General features: G+C 43.0%; 3 protein-coding genes across 3 annotated transcripts in view; 1 reads left to right on the forward strand and 2 right to left on the reverse strand.

The window, feature by feature from the left end:
- The window catches only part of pld1b (phospholipase D1b), a 24,615-nt gene extending 20,922 nt beyond the window's left edge, over positions 1 to 3,693 (reverse strand). The window contains exon 1 of the mRNA XM_077012194.1: positions 3,534 to 3,693. The gene's annotated coding sequence lies outside the window, so the exon portion shown is untranslated. The remainder of the gene's footprint in view (positions 1 to 3,533) is intronic.
- A 3,061-nt stretch (positions 3,694 to 6,754) lies between these two features.
- ghsrb (growth hormone secretagogue receptor b) lies at positions 6,755 to 10,470 on the forward strand. Its single transcript, XM_077012200.1, has 2 exons — positions 6,755 to 8,628; positions 9,135 to 10,470. Exons 1-2 carry the CDS (start codon positions 7,839 to 7,841, stop codon positions 9,569 to 9,571), a joined length of 1,227 nt encoding a protein of 408 aa, XP_076868315.1. The 5' UTR covers positions 6,755 to 7,838; the 3' UTR covers positions 9,572 to 10,470.
- The window catches only part of fndc3bb (fibronectin type III domain containing 3Bb), a 43,526-nt gene continuing 34,036 nt past the window's right edge, over positions 10,461 to 19,950 (reverse strand). The window contains 5 exon segments of the mRNA XM_077012196.1: positions 10,461 to 13,106; positions 14,738 to 14,865; positions 15,394 to 15,560; positions 16,382 to 16,591; positions 19,216 to 19,529. Coding sequence (XP_076868311.1) covers positions 12,807 to 13,106; positions 14,738 to 14,865; positions 15,394 to 15,560; positions 16,382 to 16,591; positions 19,216 to 19,529 — 1,119 coding nt within the window. The 3' untranslated portion in view covers positions 10,461 to 12,806.

Here is a 19,950-nt window from a genome sequence, read left to right on the forward strand (position 1 = left end):
AAGACATGCAACAGTATGTGCAACTCAGTACGGAGTTCTACAGTAACTAAAGCTCGGGGGGAAAGGACCTCCCCTGACACACCTGTCTCCTGGCAAACATCCCACATACATCTCCCATCTCTCCACCACCTTCTCTCTGTCTCCTTCCCATACTCGTCCTTCTTCTGAAGCAGCCCTCCACTGAAGAACTCTGGTACTACGGCAGGTCTTATGACAGGCTGTAACCGACACGCGTGTATACAGTGTTAAGGGGGGAGGGGGAGGGGGTTGGGGCATCAACAAGCAATCAACATGCATCTCTTCTGGTTCCCTCAGTGGTTTACCTCAACGGATATATCCAACATGTGCTAGGATACCTCAGACACCACCAATTTAGTTCATAACCTAACCCTAATGTGGAAATGAATCCATGTTTAATTTCACACACTTTCCTTACTACCTAGTAAAAGGATCCTCATTTCTTTTGATTGCACTTCATCCGTCAACGTGAGGAACACGGGCAGTAAAGACCGAAGGGTTTAAGCTGGATCGAAGCCACAGTTATTTCAGCTGCTCCTTTCACATCCATAACCATTACCAGACCAACAGAAAGACCCTTTATCTGCCCATGACCTGGTGATACATTAACAGTAGACCCTCTGCTCCTCCCTGGGTTTTATGGACATGTAGCAAATGAAGGATTCCACTGGGTATCTGGCTAGATGAGTCACCCAACAGAAACAGATAAAGTAACAAAAAGTTGGAGATCACAGGAATTCTTTCAACCTTCTCAGAATTGATACTATGATCCTAAGAACACTAAAATGCACCAGCTTATCATAACGGATGAATGATTGACCGGCTTTGCACTCAAGTTTGTGTAGCTTTTTAAAAATCTATGGCATGGCTCCATCGCCACCTCAACACAAAAGGGTGTGATGACGCACCAAACATACACCTTGTAGGCAATAATTACGCGTAAAAGTACATATTTATTAGTCAGTCAGGTTTCATGAGGAACACAGTGCCACTCCTGACCCCTTCTGGTGGCTGTGATGCATGACACTTAATAGACATGAGCAGCAACATCTGCATAAGTGCTAAATATGGACACAGTATTTAAATGCTGGTAAATGTGGCATTAAGTTGTGAAACTTAATACTAGATAATTCAGTTCAGACATCTTCAGAATTCATACTGGCTACAAGGACTTCATTTACAAACAACAAAGAGGGTCCTTAATTAAATAATTTATGAAAGAAACTGTAACTTGGTCATAAAAGTGAATGAAATTTGGTATTTTAAGAGCAAGTTACATAAAAGAACACCATGTCTAGGAATATAACACCGATTTGGTCTGTGAGCTCAAAGACATTAACCTGTGATAGCCAGACAGGTGTAGAGGCACAACACGCGTTTCCAAGTAAGAGGTCTGCCCAATCATACACACAAACACACAAACAAACACACACACACAAACCTGCATGTGTGCACACAACCTCCAGAGTGACTAGCTAGCAGTAAAATAACAACGTTAAACAGTAGCTCTAGCACAGTAAAACTAACCATCACAACACTGTTAGACCAACCCACCCTCTCATCACAAACACACCTTAATCTTAACCTCACAGGCAACACTGATATCACATATAATTCTTTAAATTAGAATAAAGAAAAACATGTGGAAATAAGAACAGTTCAAAATGCAGGCAGATACTTAAGATGCATATTTTATCATGCATAAGCCCAATTTAACTTCCTGTTACCCGTACAAGACACAACACACAATGTGTGACCACAATATTGTTCATATTATTTTACAAGTGAGAAGGTTTGCATGGCTGCATATTTATTTGAGCAGAACAAAACTGGATATAGAGTAATTATAATCTAAGCCTCATGGAGCTAGATGACAGAATGCCATTATAACAGAATATATAATAGTAATACTATAACCTATAAATTTAAAGACTTTTAAATTAAGAATAAGGAAGTGCTTAAACACAGAAAAGTGACCACAAACAGCAGTGACAGTTATAGTAAAAGAGGTTATTTGAAGATGCAGAGTATATCTTCCACAGTACAAGTACACAACCTCACTACCTGCAACCTCAACCTCACAATCTGTCAACCTCACTACCCGTCAACCTCACTACCCGTCAACCTCACTACCCGTCAACCTTACTACCCGTCAACCTCACAACCTCACAATCTGACAACCTCACAATCTGACAACCTCACAATCTGACAACCTCACAATCTGACAATCTCACACCTGCATTTGTTTAGTACAGCAATGACAGAGGCAGTGTGAATCATTAGGGGTGTAACCTGTTCCTGCTGCATTCACACTTATATGAAAGCATAACCAGTCCCCTTCACACAGGCCCGTGTTGTGTGATCTACACCCTGGATCCGTCACTTAATGGCCTTTCAAATGGATCTTGATTGCAATCATGTACCACCACACCCGTTGATCCTTACACACACACACACACACACACACACAGTCTTTCTCCCTCTCCATGGTCGGTCAGTCAGTCTCTCTCTCTGACAGGGAGTCATTAATGTGTTTTTAAGCTTGTCTGAAGAAGCCCTTATGAAACAGGAAGTTACAGAAAGGTTATAAATTGATTAATGAGGATTAATGAGGATGACCTTCTCCTGCCCAAGCTAAACACACTGATACAACTCATAGACAAACCATAAAACACACTCAACCAAACCCATTAAGTCAACCAAACACACCTGTTCCGTGTTTAACTTCATACCAGATCCCTTACATGATGGAAACTTTTAGCACCAATACAACACCACTGAATAACTAAAAACAAATTTGCTTACAAATCATATTCCACTGCATTTATCATTTGAATTATTGTCCCAAATCTGTGTATATCAAAGTTTGTTCACTGCTTACCCCCAACACAAAACATGGCTACCTGCACAATACCTTAATAATGGAACAGATAATGGGACTTTATTACAGAGGTCTATGAAACAGTGAAATGGGTTTTTAACCACTTACAAAGAGACATCAGCTGATCTGCCAGTGTGCACCTGCTTTATCCTGGTGTAGCAATCGCATATGATACACAAATATTATTCAACAAGAGTCTTAGCATCAAGCTGTCATGCAAGACCTGCAGATTGTTTGCTACTGTGAAACTCGACTCTCCTATCTGAACAACCGCATAGATAAACATCACGATTACTACTACTTCTTAGGATTAATATACACGAATATAAAAAGAAAACCAAATATGACAGCCTGTATTGACGTACCGTTTAAATTTCAAAGTGCTGTGCTAAAAACTAGTATTTCGTCAGCAGATGCGTTAGGCTGTAATTGCTGCTCGGTGGATCTGTAGTAATGTTTTAGTAACCACGTCGCTGTTGGCTCGGCCAGGTCAATGACCGAGGAACTTATTTACTATATTTTAGCAAGACTTTAATTGGTCCCTTCTGGTCGCGTCATTCCATTTCAAACAGAATCACAGCTTTTACAGTCTAACAGTGTGCAGTTTTAAACAGAACAGGTACTAATAACCTACCTCAGAGGGGGAGAAATCGAAGACTTTTCACCTGCACTTGTGCCCCGTCACGTTAAAACGCATCGCGGAACGACTGGCGCTTCCTCCCTGCTGGACCCGCCCGCCTCATTACAGCGCGCACGGGCTCCTCCAGCCCAGCCGCGCGCGCCTCGCTCCGAGGAAGTAAACAAACAAACAAACAGATATTTACATCCTGCCAAATCTATATCACTGAACACGTGAAGTATAAGGAGAGGGAGGGAGAAAATAAAAGATAATAACTTCCTGAAATGTTTGTCTCACCAATATTACGTTTTTTCCTCGTTTAGTTGACATGACTGTAAGGAAATACCTTGAGCGCGCGCTTGACGTGCGCCAGTCTAGATGCTTTGGAGCGACCACTGCACAGTGTCACTCCTGGCCAGATATTGTGCAGCCTGATTGTAGGATGCGCTGATCTACAAGTACTGTTTGAAAACATCGCACCTCTCCGACGTGCAATCTGGTTTTCTTTTGTCCTTGTCGGCCATGATAAGCGTGATAAATTAAGGACGTTACATTTTTACACTCTTTAAACAGGCGTGTCGTATTTTGATTAGTTATTTGCACCGAGTTGGACTTTGTTGTGAACTTTTAGTTGAGGAATTAGCTGAGGAGACAGAGAATCCCCAAATTCAAAATTCACCCCATTATTATTCGTCTCTTGAAGCACACTTCGTTTAAGTCTTTGTGGTGAATGTTTTACTGTATAGCGCCTATGGGTTAAGAGGTTTGGTTTCAGTTCAAGTTCAGGTCAAAAGTTGACAAGACTGTTTCAGGCTGGCCTTGTTTTTTTCTGCGGTCTTGCCGGTAAGTCCCTCAGTGGGGTTAGAGTTCACATGGTTGAGTCAGATGGAGCACGCTGCATGGTACTTGTGGTCAGTGCACAGTGAGTATCAGGGCACACTACTACTGCACAAAGAATAGAGGAGAATTAGGTTAGATTTAGAAATCGTCTCTAGACGTAGGCTACATCATAGCCATCAGGGTTTACAAACAGATGTATACATTTGTTCCGTAGGAGCCCGGAGAACATATTCACACATGGACCTAATTTTGATTTCAAAAGTGGGGGGGACATGGATTCGTCCCTATTTAAATATTTGGTTTTAACCGTAAAAACTGGGGGGGGACCAAAATGCCCCCCCCCCCCCCCCCCCAATTACGTCCGTGTATTCACAACACACGGGTGTCAGGAAAGAGTCCTAAAAGTTTCACAAGAAGACGTCTAGTTAAATGCACAAGAAATAAGACGTGTCTTTAAACAGTTGGTTAAAAATAATAAAACAAATGTATGATTGGTGTTGCTCTTATCGGGGTAAGGAGGTAGAATGGAGACAGGCTGGATGTGGGGGTAGGGGGAAAGTACAAGATAAATAGGGAACAAGAAGGAGGAGAGAAGATCTAACTGAGGGGCAGTCAGATAATAGAAGGAACAACATGCCAGAATGTTTAGACTGAGTGTCACAGACAGTAAATACTAAATTCCCGTACAGAGAGTATCACAACAGTGTAATGTGATGTTATTTCATTTTCATCTTATGTGACTTGCAAGTCCATCCTCGCGTCTGGGATTTCTGAGCCTCACGCATATTGGACGAGTCTGGAATTCCGATGGAGATTCTTGTCAACTGTCACGAAAACATCGAGTCACACCCCAGATAAATGATCCGTGACAAAACACGTCTGTGTTACAATTGCTGAAAATAAGCAGCCGATTCACAGTCGATGCCCAACAGGACTGACCCCTTACTGCCAAAGGCTACATGGCCTGAGGCCTGAGGTCAGGATAGCACTTGAAAGTCTATCTAATTCTAAATTAACAGTTGTGCTCGAGTGTAAGCTTCAGTCCCCAAACAACAGTTATTTAAGCTAAGGGTGGCACAAACATGATATGTTAGGAAGTGTAAACGGGCGATTCATGCAGTATAATCACAGACATGACGGTGAAAATCTCGCACGTTGTGTTGACGTGTGTGTCGGAACAAAAAACGACTTTAGTGCCCTCGTGTGGTGAAAATCGTCAAGTCACGTTGATCACTGTAAAGTAAATAATCCAACATGAAAGTTACTGGCCAGATTCTGGCATAACTGAAGGGATCTTATGTCTCTAGCCTAATAAACTACAATTTGATTTGAAATTAAACGTCAAGGAGTAGCTATAAAATACAAATATATTTACATCTTATATTTGCAGCGAACCATTTTTAATAGGCCTAGATTAAATAGATTTTATTAATCTAAGTAAAAATCATACTCAGTGGTCCAGGTTAGGCTACTTATTTGGCCAATCAACAAAGTTTCATACTTATTTATTACTGCCTCTGAAAAGAAAAGGCTTTTCTTCCTTTGGGGTGTTTGTTATTATTTATTTGTTCTTGCAGGAATTTAACATAGTGCACAGACATAGACAAATGTTTTACCACCAGATGGCAGAAGAACTGTTTTTTTTTGTCACTATAAACGTATCCAAATTTGTCTCAATAACTATAAACATAAAAAAAACCGTAACATTTCTTTAAAACCAATGAATAACCTAAGTCCTTCTGTCGGTGGATTATATAGCTAAGTAAGGTCTGTGTCTTGAGGGTTTGTCCTCTATAAGTAAGGTCTGTGTCTTGAGGGTTTATCTTCTATATGTAAAGGTTGTGTCTTGAGGGGTTTGTCTTCTATAAGTAAGGTCTGTGTCTTGAGGGTTTGTCTTCTATAAGTAAGGTCTGTGTCTTGAGAGTTTGTCTTCTATAAGTAAGGTCTGTGTCTTGAGGGTGTGCAGTCAGATCCTTCTAAAGAGTGGACTGAAAAAAACAGATGGAAACCAGTTCATATTGGTTACTTTACATATTCTGGGTTATTCAGCGGCGCAGATGGAAATTCTGAAGTGAGGGGGACCAAGCTGTACAATATATATATATAATATAAATCTTATAATAATAAGATATAAATAATAATATAAATCTGGAGGGGACATGTCCCCCCCCCCTCCCCAGTGCCATCTGTGCTGCTGGGGTTATTATACGTACAGTTTTTGTTTGGGAGGAGGTGGTGGTCTATAAATCCTTCTCATACTACACATATAGTGTAATATATTAAGTGGTGTGAGCAGGGTCCACTCAAACGTTGTATAGAAACCTACGCCACTGCTTTACAGTGTTGTAGGAATTCAAACTGCTCAGCAGTAATGGTGCAGGGACTTCCCACTCTGAACCTGCCTACGTGCCCCGTCTGCTGATGTTTTGAAGGGTTTTTTCAAGATTTACCCTTCAATGAAAATCTCATACAGCAAGGTTGGACAGCTCCGTCTTCTTCTGGTATCAGAAGGGTTGGGGGTGTCAGAAGGGTTGGGGGTGTCTAAAGGGCTTCTGCTGTAAGTTCTGCACATCACTTGAATTCAGTAACTGCATCACAAAGGTTCTTTATGGCAAACTGACACCAGAAAGGTCTCCAGACCCTGAGACTACAACACAAGGATTCATTAATTTCACAAAAGAACAAGTGCAGAATAAAATGAAAAACAGGTTCTTGATTCAGCTGAGCAATGTTATGGTTGCCAATGGTTTCCCCTCCTCAATCTCACTCAAATCAAGATCTGTTCTACTTTACACCCTAAAACGTGGAACCATGGAAGTATTTTTTTTCCCTTTTTACATAATTCACGCTACAACTGATGCTTGGGGCTTTACTGCTTTAACTGGCCACGTCATAACAATGTAGGAGGCAAAAAAAGTTTTCAGCCTACCTTAAGAGCTTTTCCAAAAACTCCCACAGACTGGTGGCTTATCGTGACCAAGAGTCGCCTGACGGACTTCAGCGAACAGAAACAAAAGCTCTTAACTCAAAACCCTAAGCAACTTAACGTTTATGCCTTTTTAATGCATTTTAATGCTCACACTCACGACGCTAGTTCAATCGTCCAAACCCATCTTGTTTAAAAAGGCGAATGAGAAGAAGCTGAAATTGGATTACAGCATCCTGTTGCTCAGTAGCCAACAGCCACTTCGATAGAGGGAAATGTGCGTCGCACTGCTGTAAACTGCTTCACGTTTACGGGTCTGCGTACACCAACATCTGCTTTAACGCCTCCCGTACTGTCCTGCGTCTTTTAACGAGGTCTCTGACCGGAATCGTTGGTTTCAGCAACTGCACAGTTGTAACTGTACCTTGGAGCTGATGCGTTTTTGCGCGCCAAGCTTATTCACAAAGCAGTTTTTTTACAACATCTTCTAACGCAAGAACATGTACCCATGGAGTGCTTTTAAGCTGGACATTTCTCTCTGAAGGCATTTCATTATGACAAATTGGGCGAATGTGTCCGTTTGTCCGGTTAGTGTCAGTTGGTGCGACGGGGAACTTGTGGATAACGCAACGGGAGCGGACGGTGACTACCCGGTCCACCTCTTCCCAGTGCCGATACTGACCGGGATAACGGCGACATGCTGCATTCTCTTTCTGATTGGAATTACAGGGAATTTAATGACTATTCTAGTGGTCACTAAATATAAAGACATGCGAACCACCACAAACCTTTATTTGTGCAGCATGGCGTTTTCAGATCTCCTCATATTCTCCTGCATGCCCCTGGACCTCTACAGGGTCTGGCGTTATCGACCCTGGAATTTCGGAGACCACCTCTGCAAACTTTTCCAGTTCGTGAGCGAAAGCTGCACGTACTCCACCATTCTCAACATCACGGCCCTGAGCGTGGAGAGATACTTCGCCATTTGTTTCCCCCTCAAGGCCAAAGTTGTGGTGACCAGGCGCCGGGTGAAGGGAGTGATTCTGTTCCTGTGGCTCGTTGCGCTCTGCAGCGCTGGACCCATTTTCGTGTTGGTCGGGGTGGAACACGAGAACGGCACCGAGCCGTGGGAGACCAACGAATGCAAAGCGACCGAATATGCCATCCAGTCCGGGCTGCTTACCATGATGGTCTGGGTGTCCAGCGTCTTTTTCTTCTTACCTGTTTTGTGTTTGACGGTCCTTTACAGCCTTATAGGCAGAAGACTGTGGAAAAGAAAGAAAACTCCAGTCGGACCCATTTCTAGTCGGGACAAGAATAATAAACAAACAGTTAAAATGTTAGGTGAGCGCATCCCCCCTTTGAACATATTACTATCAGTATAATATTACTAGTACTATCAGCATAATATTACAATTACTTTCACTATCAGCTGCTTGTTGTTATATTACCTAAGGAGAGCTAAACTACGTAATAGAGAGAACAACTCAAAAGAGTTTGACATATAAGAATTCAAGAAAGATTTGTGGTCTTATGTGTTGGGAAATGACATAACATGAACCGGTTGTTATCTGTACTGGTAAATGTTTAACTAAGGTACTGGTAATTATAGGTTTTTTTCATTCTGTGAGACATGCTAATACAATTTAAAACTGAGATTAAGCTGAAGAGACAAAGTGAAGTTCATATACTAAGCTTTCTCATTACTAACTTTAAATTGTGCTTATTTAAATAGGGCTGTTTGGAGTTCAGCATGTCATGGCACATCACACGTTTGTCACTTCAGCTCCACATTCACCATCATTGTGAACAGTGTGTTAACGCTCTCCTCCCTCTTGTCTCTATGGCAGCGGTGGTGGTCCTGGCGTTCGTGCTGTGCTGGTTACCCTTCCACGTGGGCCGGTATCTCTTCTCAAAGTCATCCGAGGCGGACTCCCCCCTCATCTCACAAATCAGCGAATACTGCAACCTGGTCTCCTTTGTTCTGTTTTATTTAAGCGCCGCAATAAATCCCATTCTTTATAATATCATGTCAAAAAAGTACCGAGCGGCGGTCTGTAAGCTGTTTGGAGCGGGACGCACTCCCGACCGGTCAGCGAATCCTGCCGGTAATACGAATCATTCTGCACAGGACAGAGGACAGATTATGGTGTGTGAGACGACCAGATCTTATGGACGCTGCTGCAGTACACACAAGTCTCTAAACGTCTGTCAAGGAGAGGACGATGCAATACCATCACTTTTAAAAATCACCGGACATAGTAGATCAGTTTGTTTGTTTGTATAGTCCCATCAACTTTAGCTACAACTCAACGAAACCATTAGTCGCTCATCAGCTGTACCCTGCTATAATAGCAGGCGTGTGCATGATTTCGAATTTATTTATCATCTATTTATTTAACATTTAAATGTAAAACCAAGGAAAAAAAATATACCTGAATGACACTTTGTACATAGGCCTACTGAATTTCTTTAACCATAAAATTCTTGCAATGTACTAGAAATATGCATCCAACACAAAAATGCCTTAAACTTTTTAATTACTGGATGACAAGGTCAGCACTGTAGACGTCAGCTCTGTACACTGTACCCTGTTCTGGGGGAGAAGACAACTGTGCTCATCAAACCTTCAACTATTTTAAAACAATGAAAGTTTGAGTCTTTTTAGCTTATGTCTGTCTTCATTTACAATTATAGGTCAGATGCTTGTTGCTGTTAAATCCCTTTGTTTAAATCCTGCATTCAGTCTGAAGCATTTAGTACAGAAGTGTATTGGTGGCTTTGACGTTTGTAAGCTTTAATAAGCTAGAAACATTTGAGTTGTGCTTTAAATGTGCACTTAACTCATTATTGGTGGGGGCACAGTACATAGTAGTAGTGAAAGTAAAGCCAGTGGATATTAGCATTTCTTATAGATGTTAAGTACCATGAGTGAATATGTCAGTGTTCGCGAATGTAAAATGTTTACATTTGGAGTATTATAACTGTTTGATTAGTGCCAATATGGTGCGCATGAGAATTGTGTATTTTCTGTGCATTTGTTTACATCCTATTCTAATCACATTCGTCCCTGAATTACACGTCACCACAAGTGGTTCTCTGTCAAAAAATAAAATAAACAGTGAGATGAAACACTCCACAACACAAGTGTTAACTGTCAATACAAACATCCTAAGTCATAGCAGAAAAAATTAAACATTTATTGTGTATAAATATATTACATATATGCTACAGATACATAATCATCTTAAATACAAAAGAGTAGTACTTCAAATCTATACATTAAACAGATATGGTAGGGTTGTTTTTAATATATAATGCCTACAATTATAATTTACAACAATAAACTTGATATGATTATGTTTAAAATTAGCTGTGTGGAATGACTTGTGTTAAGGTGAACAATTGTGTTGTTTATCCACAGGGCAACTGTTTAAGGTCACCCTATTGTGTACATTTAAGGCCTTAAGTCACGACATCAAAAGGTCACTAAAGTATCAACCTGAAAACTTGTATATGTATTTAAAAAGCTACAGAAGATTGTGTTGGGATTTAGTTGAAGCAACTGAAATTCAAAGCATTCAAGCGTTTCCACTTCAAGTTTTATATGTAGAATCAAGTTCTGACACAGTTACACAACACCTCTTCAAAACGACACTGGAATGTTGGAGGCCCTTGATGTATGGCAGATGAGGACTGATTCATAAAACAACAGGAAACTAGCATGATAACAGACAGATATATATTCCATATTGGAACACACATTGGTTTTAACGTGACTGAAGTAGAAGGCGAAATAACAGGCTCTTGGATTTTAGCACAGACATCTTGAACTACGTCACACTTGAGTAACACATGGCACATGAACAATAAAAATATATCTGAAACAAAAGTTAATATCATGATTATTGCTCTATATTTGGAAAAATAATTCATCATAACCAAAAAGACATGCTACATGAGAAAATATTGAATATGACAGTTTGTTTGATTCTTAAAGAAATAAATAAATGAAAGATTGCACTGTGATTTGCATTATAAAGTACTGTATGCAATATATAGTATAAATAAACCTAGCCTTGTTATACCTTTCTTGCTCACTAACTTTGGTTAAGGTATGATTGAGCTAGTAAACACTTTTTATGTACTGCATAAAGTGATCTCGGCTAGACAGGTTAGGGGGTAAATGGAAATGTGGATGTAGTCTGAAATGATTAGTACAAATATGAAAAAAGAAAAAAAAAAGACCAAGAGGAAGAAGCATACGACGTATAAAAATGATAAAAATCTGAAGCCAAGGCGTAGATGCATGGCAGACATTGTGAACAGCTGTCTGGGCCGGTCCCTGAGGTACCTACATTCCAGACTTCATTTTACTGCAAGTTACCAGTGGGCAAAGGCGGCATCTAGAGACTCTTTGGCTGTATAAACGTTGCTTTTGTGTTTCAAGCACCCGAGGCCCCTTCAAACGGACTGGGACACGCAGAGTAAACAAGAGCAGGTGGAAGGATTATTAACCTGAAGATCTATTTGGATGAGAGCAGGGGAGGTGTTAGGGAAGGGTGGGGAGGGGTGGGGAAGGTTGGGGAGGTGTTGGGAAGGGTGGGGAGGGGTGGGGAAGGTTGGGGAGGTGTTGGGAAGGGTGGGGAATATTTAGGAATGGTGGGGAGAGGTGGGGAGGTGTTGGGAGGTGTGGGGAATATTTAGGAAGGGTGGGGAGAGGTGGGGAAGGTGTTGGGAGGTGTGGGGAATATTTAGGAAGGGTGGGGAGAGGTGGGGAAGGTGTTGGGAGGTGTGGGGAATATTTGGGAGGGGTGGGGAGAGGTGGGGAAGGTTGGGGAGGGTCCTGTAATGGTCTGAAGGACTCACAACTGAAAACTACAATTAGTCATTAAAAACATTTATAGGCACAATAAATATAACGGCCTCAAAACCAAAGGAGATGGAATCTTCTGTACCTGTTGTACCTTCTTCACATTGAATATCAACAACTCTAGATGATGCTGTAGGTATTACTAGTGTAGTAGTAGGACTACTGCTTTAGTGTCGAGAACCTTGAGCTGTTACAGCAACCAGCAACAGTAGCTACATCTTTAACAGGAAATACAAAATTACACATCTGACCATAGCTGATGCGTTAAAGCTATAGCATGTAATAAACACTTTGTAAAAATACAAAAATATTTTAATGCTTATATGAAAACTATTCATGGGGCCTCTCGAAGCTGTAGAAAAAAAAATATAGGACCTAAAAACCTTGGAAAACATATAAAAAATATTTTTTTATTTACCACTTTTCAGTTTTGCAAGATGTTGTTTAAAAATTTGTGCAACAAACACTCCAAGTTTAAAAACACTAAAAAAGACAGACAAGTAAAACAGAAAAATTTTAAAGAAGGGGCCTGTCTGACTCCTACCAGACAACAGACTGTGTCAGTCGGACTCCTCCTACCAGTCAATGTAGAGCGTCAGTTCTGGCTGTGCTGTGCCATCTCTGCGGACGCTCTCCTGCCCCCAAGACTTCAAATGAGGAGCTGGAGTAGGTAGGCGATGAAGATGGAGAAGGAAGCCACCCCGAGGACGATGAGGCCGGCGAACTGCTCGTCCGTGAGGCCCCCGCTCACGGCGGCGCTGGCTAGGGTCACCTCACCGGCGGAGGTGGAGGTGGAGCGGCGAGGGGAGAAGCAGGTGGAGGTGCTGAGGGAGCCGCACAGCTCCTGGGTGGTGTCCGAGCACCGCCTGCACACGAAGACGCGCGCGCGGTAGTCCGTGTTCCACTGCAGGCCGGACAGCTGGAAGGTGGTGTCCTCTCCCTTATAGACCTGGGGAAGGGATGACGGGTTAGCTAGTGGCACCATCACTGCACAACGCACTCCTGAACATTAGCTTATGATCTTCTGTAACGGACACCACACCTCTAACTACCAACAAGTAAAAGAGAGGTGTTGAGCAGTTTGTTCAGATGTGCACCGTTCCTAGTGCCCAGGTGTGTAAATATACAGCCACGCAGTGTCGGAGAGCAGTCACATTTAGCCTTGTTCATGGCTTCTGTTAGGTTAGAAAAGATCTATTCCAATTCTGGTGAGTCGTGGGGGGGGTTTGATTTCAAGACACGTGGGTGAGAGTCCACCAGGAAGCCTTGTCATTATGCATCTGACCTGGACATTACAAATAAAGACCTTAGGAGAACATGCATTCAAAGAGTCTTCTGGAACCCAATAGAAGAAGTTGGAGAAAGACCACAATGGAAGAGCTTCATGAGGAACATCAATGTCTGTGCAGAACCAACATGACTGAGGGACAGGACGAAAACACTGCTGGTGACATAACAGAAATCTTTAATTCTACACTGATTATTGTCGTTTTGTTTCTCTCTGTGTTTTTAAATCCTCAGGATAAAATCATAATCCAACCATGGATTTGTGCCTTAATTGTATCATCATCAAGCTATCAGTTTCATTATTTGAGACTTATTCACTGCCTTGTAGGTATCTTCCTATCTGAATATCATAAAAACGTGGATTCTCAGGGACATAAAAAAAAAACAAAACAAAGACCGACAGACTGGTACAGGGTGGTTTTGCTCAACGTAGCTCTACTAAACTGAAATAATAAGGGTAGAGATCACTGCTTGGAGCAGATGAAATGCATTGTGCTGATGTCAGAGAGGAGGATTTCAGCTTGTTGAGGTGCGCCTGTGTACGCTTGCCTTTGGTCCATCCACAAACACAGGCACCGGAAAAAGGTCCAATTTGTTGGGGTTTTAAAGCCATAACAAGCACTCAGGTCCCAGGAGACCATGCTGACATCCTCCACCATTCAGGATTCGTGTAATTTACTATCTGCTCCATTTCACACATCAAAACAACCATTCAACCACAACATGTGAGCTGATAATAACACATATTCACACTTGTAATATACACAGGATGTCCCCTCCGGTTGGTGAAGCAAAACAGGCTAGAGACTGGATGAACTTCTGGTTGAGTCAGATCACGATGGGTGATCTGGGATCAGCAGGTCCGTTTGTTTTATGATGAAGAAATCTTAAACATTTGACTGCTACTGATATATAGTCAATAGAGAATTATTTTAAAGAAGTTCTGTATTTATTCTTTGGCTTTTATTTTGTATACTCAATGCTTATAACACAATGGCTGTGGAGCTTGTGGGGAAGTGCATCAGCTATAATAGTCTTCAAAATGTCCTCTAGGGTTTCATGGTTTTTGTAAAGTTTTGTAGAAGGAAGTAAGAAAATCATATTTAATAATTTTTTTTTTCCCCCATTATTTCCATGAACAAGTTCAATTGTAACTATACTTCTAATGAAGTATCTGTTCTAATATCACAGGGGGGAACGAACATGCATTTTCACTGGAAAATCATCCCAAAAGCAAAGAGAGGAATACGGGTGCCTCAGTGTGCCGGTGTGGAGGTGGATGAGCCACTGTACCTGTCTGTACTCGGACTCCCTGCCACCACGAACCTGGAGCACATAACTGATCCGGTCTCCCCTCATAGGAGGGACGCTCTCCCAGGAGACCTCACAGGTGTTACCCTCCAACTGAGTCACTTGAGGTGCTGGGACACACACACACACACACACACACAGAAAGAAAGAAAGAGAAAGAGAGAGAGAGAGAGAGAGAGAGAGAGAGAGAAACTGTTATATTTCACACTCCTTTTTCCAACCATCTCTGTTCCTCAAGAAGTAAGACTGCCACACAAGTCTTCTCAGCATCGCAGCCGGTTTAAACAGCCACAATGACCAGGTCCAAGTCTTAATGGATACAGTGTGCGCAGTTCAGATGGCCAAAAATACAATGAGTTTATTGCATATATACAAATGGTCCCTGTAGTTATTCTTGATGCATCCAGTGATCATATAAAAGTGAAATGTCAGATGGCAGTAGTCCTTGCTAATGTGAATCTGGGATAGAGGACAGTACTATGGTGTCTCAGTACATTTTCTGTTAAGCATTACTGCAATACCAGCATTTACAATACTGATATCGCAGGAGGCTGCAACCTGCCGTTGAAGAATGACCTTTCATGAGCGCGGTGAGCATCGTGACCAGTCTCGGATGTTACAGCAGGGCAGTCATGTACCTTTGAGCGTAGGAGGCACAGACTTGGCCGTAGTGAAGGAGCACGTGTCTGAGAAAGGGCCCTCGCCTGCCCCGCTGACCGCCTGGATCCGGAACGTGTAGCGGCTCGACTCACTCAGGCGCTGAACTCGGTATGTGCGGCTCGGACCCCGGTAGATCGGCACAAACCTGCCGTAGTGAAGCACAGTGGGTTTCGCGGTTTTTTTTTGTTTTTACCAGCAATATAAATACAAAAAACACATAAGAAACAAGAAATAAAAGTGTTGGCCTCATGAGAGGGAAAATCATGGATTTTGAACCACTTTCTACTCCGCACTGAGGTGAGGGGGATTAGATGAAGCCTCTTTGAAAATACATCACTTCACAAATTACACTGTGGAGTGGAAGAATATGATATAAAATCAAGATGAGACACTGACCATCATTCATTTGCCTAAAAGCTGGAAGCGTTTGACTCGAACATTTTGGGTCCATGTACCAGACTATTTAGTCGGGGTAAAAGCTGGACATGGCAGACTCGGGCGGACCAAAATGCTGGGGAACTGCAGGGAGTGATTAGCCTGTGTTGAGATTAGCTTTATCAAATCAGAGTCCATCTCCTGCACTGCGTGGAACTCAGTGATCTGAGTGTACTAAGTAGGAGAGTGTGTGCTTGGGAGTCAAATCACTAATCAGTGGGCGCGGGGGAGGGGTCACGCTAGCCCTGCCGCCGATCCTCCTGATTTGTGTTAGCACTGAGAGAGAGGCTAAGCATTAGAGGGAACATTTTGCCTCCCGTGTGGACACACACACACACACACACACACACACACACACACACACACACACACACACACACACACACACTCTCCAAATGGCAGTGTACTAAGGGGGTAAAAACAAGTCTTGAGCACTAGTTGGTTGTATAGGACTTCCCTCAGTACAGTGAATGATCACATTTTCCCCCTCACATTTTCTCTCCCTGCCCTGGTGTGTGTGTGTGTGTTCACCTCTGGTTTTTGTCCTCCATCTGCAGGATGTAGGTGATGTGGTTTGCAAGCAGCCCCCTCCCACTCTCCCCCCAGCGCAGCCGGAGGCTCTGCGGCCCCACGGCAGCACACTCCAGCCTGGGGGCTGGTGGTGGCAGCGGCCTGGTCCTCACCCACAGGCTCGGCCCGAATGGACCAACACCCGCTGCGTTCTCCGCCCTCACCTGCACACTAAAGCATGGGTTAAAGCAAGAAATTTTCATTTGACTGAAAATTTTTCCTGGCAAAAGACAATGCCAGCAATTACTGAAAATGTGGTGTAGTTGGGACGCGGCCTCTTTTGCCTAATTCCACATATTAAACACATTTACAAAGTATACTTATCTATCTGGGGGTCCTCTTCCAGAAAATTATTTAAAGATCAAGTCAAATTTAGTGAATCCTGGTGAGTTTTAAAAGGTATGACGGAGATAAAAAAAAAACAAACTATGAGAAACTATGTTCACAACTGTTCACACTGTCTTCTAACTGCTTCCAAGTAAACTAACTTGACTTCTATACTGTTTTGGTGATCTCATGCTCAATAAGGTACTTCATTAGACTGTAAAAGATAACAGTTCTGTATCAGTAACAATTTACTGTCTCATTTGGGCATGTTGCTCATTCTTTTTATAAAGACTTCAGAACTGGGGAGTTTTCAGGATTACGCGAATAATGTCCTGTACGCAGTTATCCTATCCTGACGCTGTCCTCCTCGGTCCCAAGCCGCATAACCGTGTATTCTTCCGCCGCGCACACCAAACACCAAGTTCCGTTTAGACGCACGGATCAACGTTAAACTTAATTAAGTTAAATATTTATACATATACTCGAAATGATTCGAAATAATTCGCTTTTAATCACATTATTTAATGGTGGTTTATTTCCAAAACGCCCAATCTTAACGTCTTCACGTTCTCTCATGTTTCGTCCTGGAATTACAAGAGGCTCGTATTTGTTAACGTAAAGAGAACTGTTCAGTCAGACAGATATTTGTTGTGAAACTAAGTAGTTACAATTTCAAGCATTTCAAGTAGGCTACTTAGCCTAAATTCCAGCACTTTTCACACGTGAAACACAAAGCAACATTAAAATTCATCAGGTAAATGTTCATTCCCCTGTTTTGCGGGGTATTTCTTTATACTACCAAAGAATGACGCGCCAAATAGCCTCCAGAGTTCGCGCAGGTTTGCGGGAGGTTAATGGAGTCGCGCGCTACGGTCAGGCAGGAGGGGGAGGTCACTTTTCTAGTTATGTCCGAAAATCAGAAGGTGCACCCGCAAGTCAATCAAACGACACCGCCGTCATCCATCCAGCGCTGATGAGCGCCAGTAAGAATCATATTTCGACCACAAAACAGATAGCACACGCGTGTGTGGTTTATTATTATTTGACGGATTTTTTCCCCCCAAAAATCAAATGACGGAAATCCGTCGTAGTGACGGAGAACTTTAACCCATGCACTAAAGGCACAGAGACACAGGCAGGACATCAGCAGTGTGTGTGTGTGTGTGTGTGTGTGTGTGTGTGTGTGTGTGTGTGTGTGTGTGTGTGTGTGTTTTAGCCGTTGGGACAGGACCATGCTCTGTTTTTGCTAGTAAGACTGTAGTGAACCCTTAGACCTAGATCTTAATGGCTTTAATTCATCTCCCTCTATGTGCAATAGTTACTACACAGATGAAGTGATCAATTATGGAGCTCCTTCTATAATCAGTTATTCCAACATGCTCAAGGCTAGCCTCAACCTTCCTGAAGTTTGGATCACGGTTTATTGGTCTTTGGGTCTTCTGTGGCAGCTCCAGGGTACATCAGGTTGTGGAATGAACCGAGCAGACACCACACACCCAGACACCACACACCCACAGACACTACATCCACCTCTGCTATTGTCTCCTTCCCTAAGGAGCCACTGTCACAAAGACTGTGGTCACGTGAAACACACGAGGGTCACGAGGGTTAGCCGGCACCCACGGCGTGAAGCCAGCAAGACGACTGAAACCAGAGAACCACGTCAGCCGCTACAGTTTTCACGCACAATCAAAGATCTTCCAGTATGGTTTTAATGTAGGAGGATAAATGTGTGGCGCTCAGTCTGAGGCAGAGCAACCTGCTGTCTGGCAGTCTTCAGTCTCACCATCCTCCTCAAGGTTTCGATAACGCTCACCACACTGTCACGGCCACCAGCAAAAAAATAAAAAACGTAGCTGTACAATGAATGAACCGATAACTGCCAAATCTACTGTATTTCTCTATTTCTCCATTCAGCCAAAACGAATGGGTGTCGAACTGAGCTCACATGGCAAACCCCCCCCCCCCCCCCCACTCCCCCAAACCACGGTGAGAACCGAAGGAGAAGACAGTGGTCATGCACTCATACGCATTCGCTCCATTAGAGCTCACACTTCACAAACAACCAACTTTAGCGCTCTCCTTTTTAAACCCCCTTACACACACACATACACACACACCCTCTGGAAGCAGGTTATAGGATGTGTCTGATTGGTGCTTGATGCCCGTTGCCGTGGCAGCACTTAGGCCATCCGTGCAAAAGGGTACATAGTGTATCCTTCATCCGACCAACATATTCCACACACCTAAATGACCAGCTGGGTTCACCTCTGACCAGATTTGTTGCATCATTGATAATATGAAAATTTTCTTCAAATCTTCAAAATATGGTGCCTTAGGTCATCTATCGTCTCTTCTGATGAACACAATATCTATCAGTCATCTTTAAAGAAAGCATTATTGCCAGCGTGGAATGGGCGCGATACCTTTGGTGCTGTAGTCTGGCCCACTGGGCTGAAGACCCTCACCTGTACTCGGTGTCAGGTTGCAGATCCCTGATCACATGGCAGGTGCTACTGCTGGTGACGGTGACGAGCTCGTCGCCCATGGCGATTGTGTAGCAGGTGATCTCCTGACCGTTGCACCTCGGTTCATCCCAGGCCAGCGCCAGGCATGTGGAGAACGAGAAGGGATCGGCTCCGTCGGGCGAGGGGGAATCGGCTCCGTCGGGCGAGGGGGCGTGCTCACACACCCGCAGGCCGGACACGGCGTCCGGCGCCGCCGGTGGTGTGCAGCACCATACTGGCTCGCTGTAGGGGCCCGCCCCCGCCTGATTGGTGGCCTACAGAACACAACGGCACCACAATGGGCGTGATTGGTGGATGGCACGCCGGTCATTTCAGTAACCTGAGACGATCACATACATGTCATTAACAGGGGTGCAGGGATTTTATCGGAGATCGATAAACATGCAATCCACTTTCAGATGGAGCTATTATATGAGGAGACTTTGTGTCAAGAGAGAAGCAATTTGTGTTAAAAGCCCTGTAATCAGCATCACGCCTAAGAATGAGGAAACTGAGAAGCAGAGGTAATAACACCAGTGCCAGGGAGGATAGGATTGTTTTTAAAAAGATGCCAAAATGCTAATTCATATATTTTTTACCATAAGATCTCATTTAATTCTCACTCAATTTCATGAGTAAAACAGAAAGACTAAAGCAGTTCAGCTCTCATCCAGCTGACAGCCCCATTCTCTAATG

This window comes from Brachyhypopomus gauderio, chromosome 7 (assembly GCF_052324685.1).
Source record: "Brachyhypopomus gauderio isolate BG-103 chromosome 7, BGAUD_0.2, whole genome shotgun sequence".
NCBI lineage: Eukaryota > Metazoa > Chordata > Actinopteri > Gymnotiformes > Hypopomidae > Brachyhypopomus > Brachyhypopomus gauderio.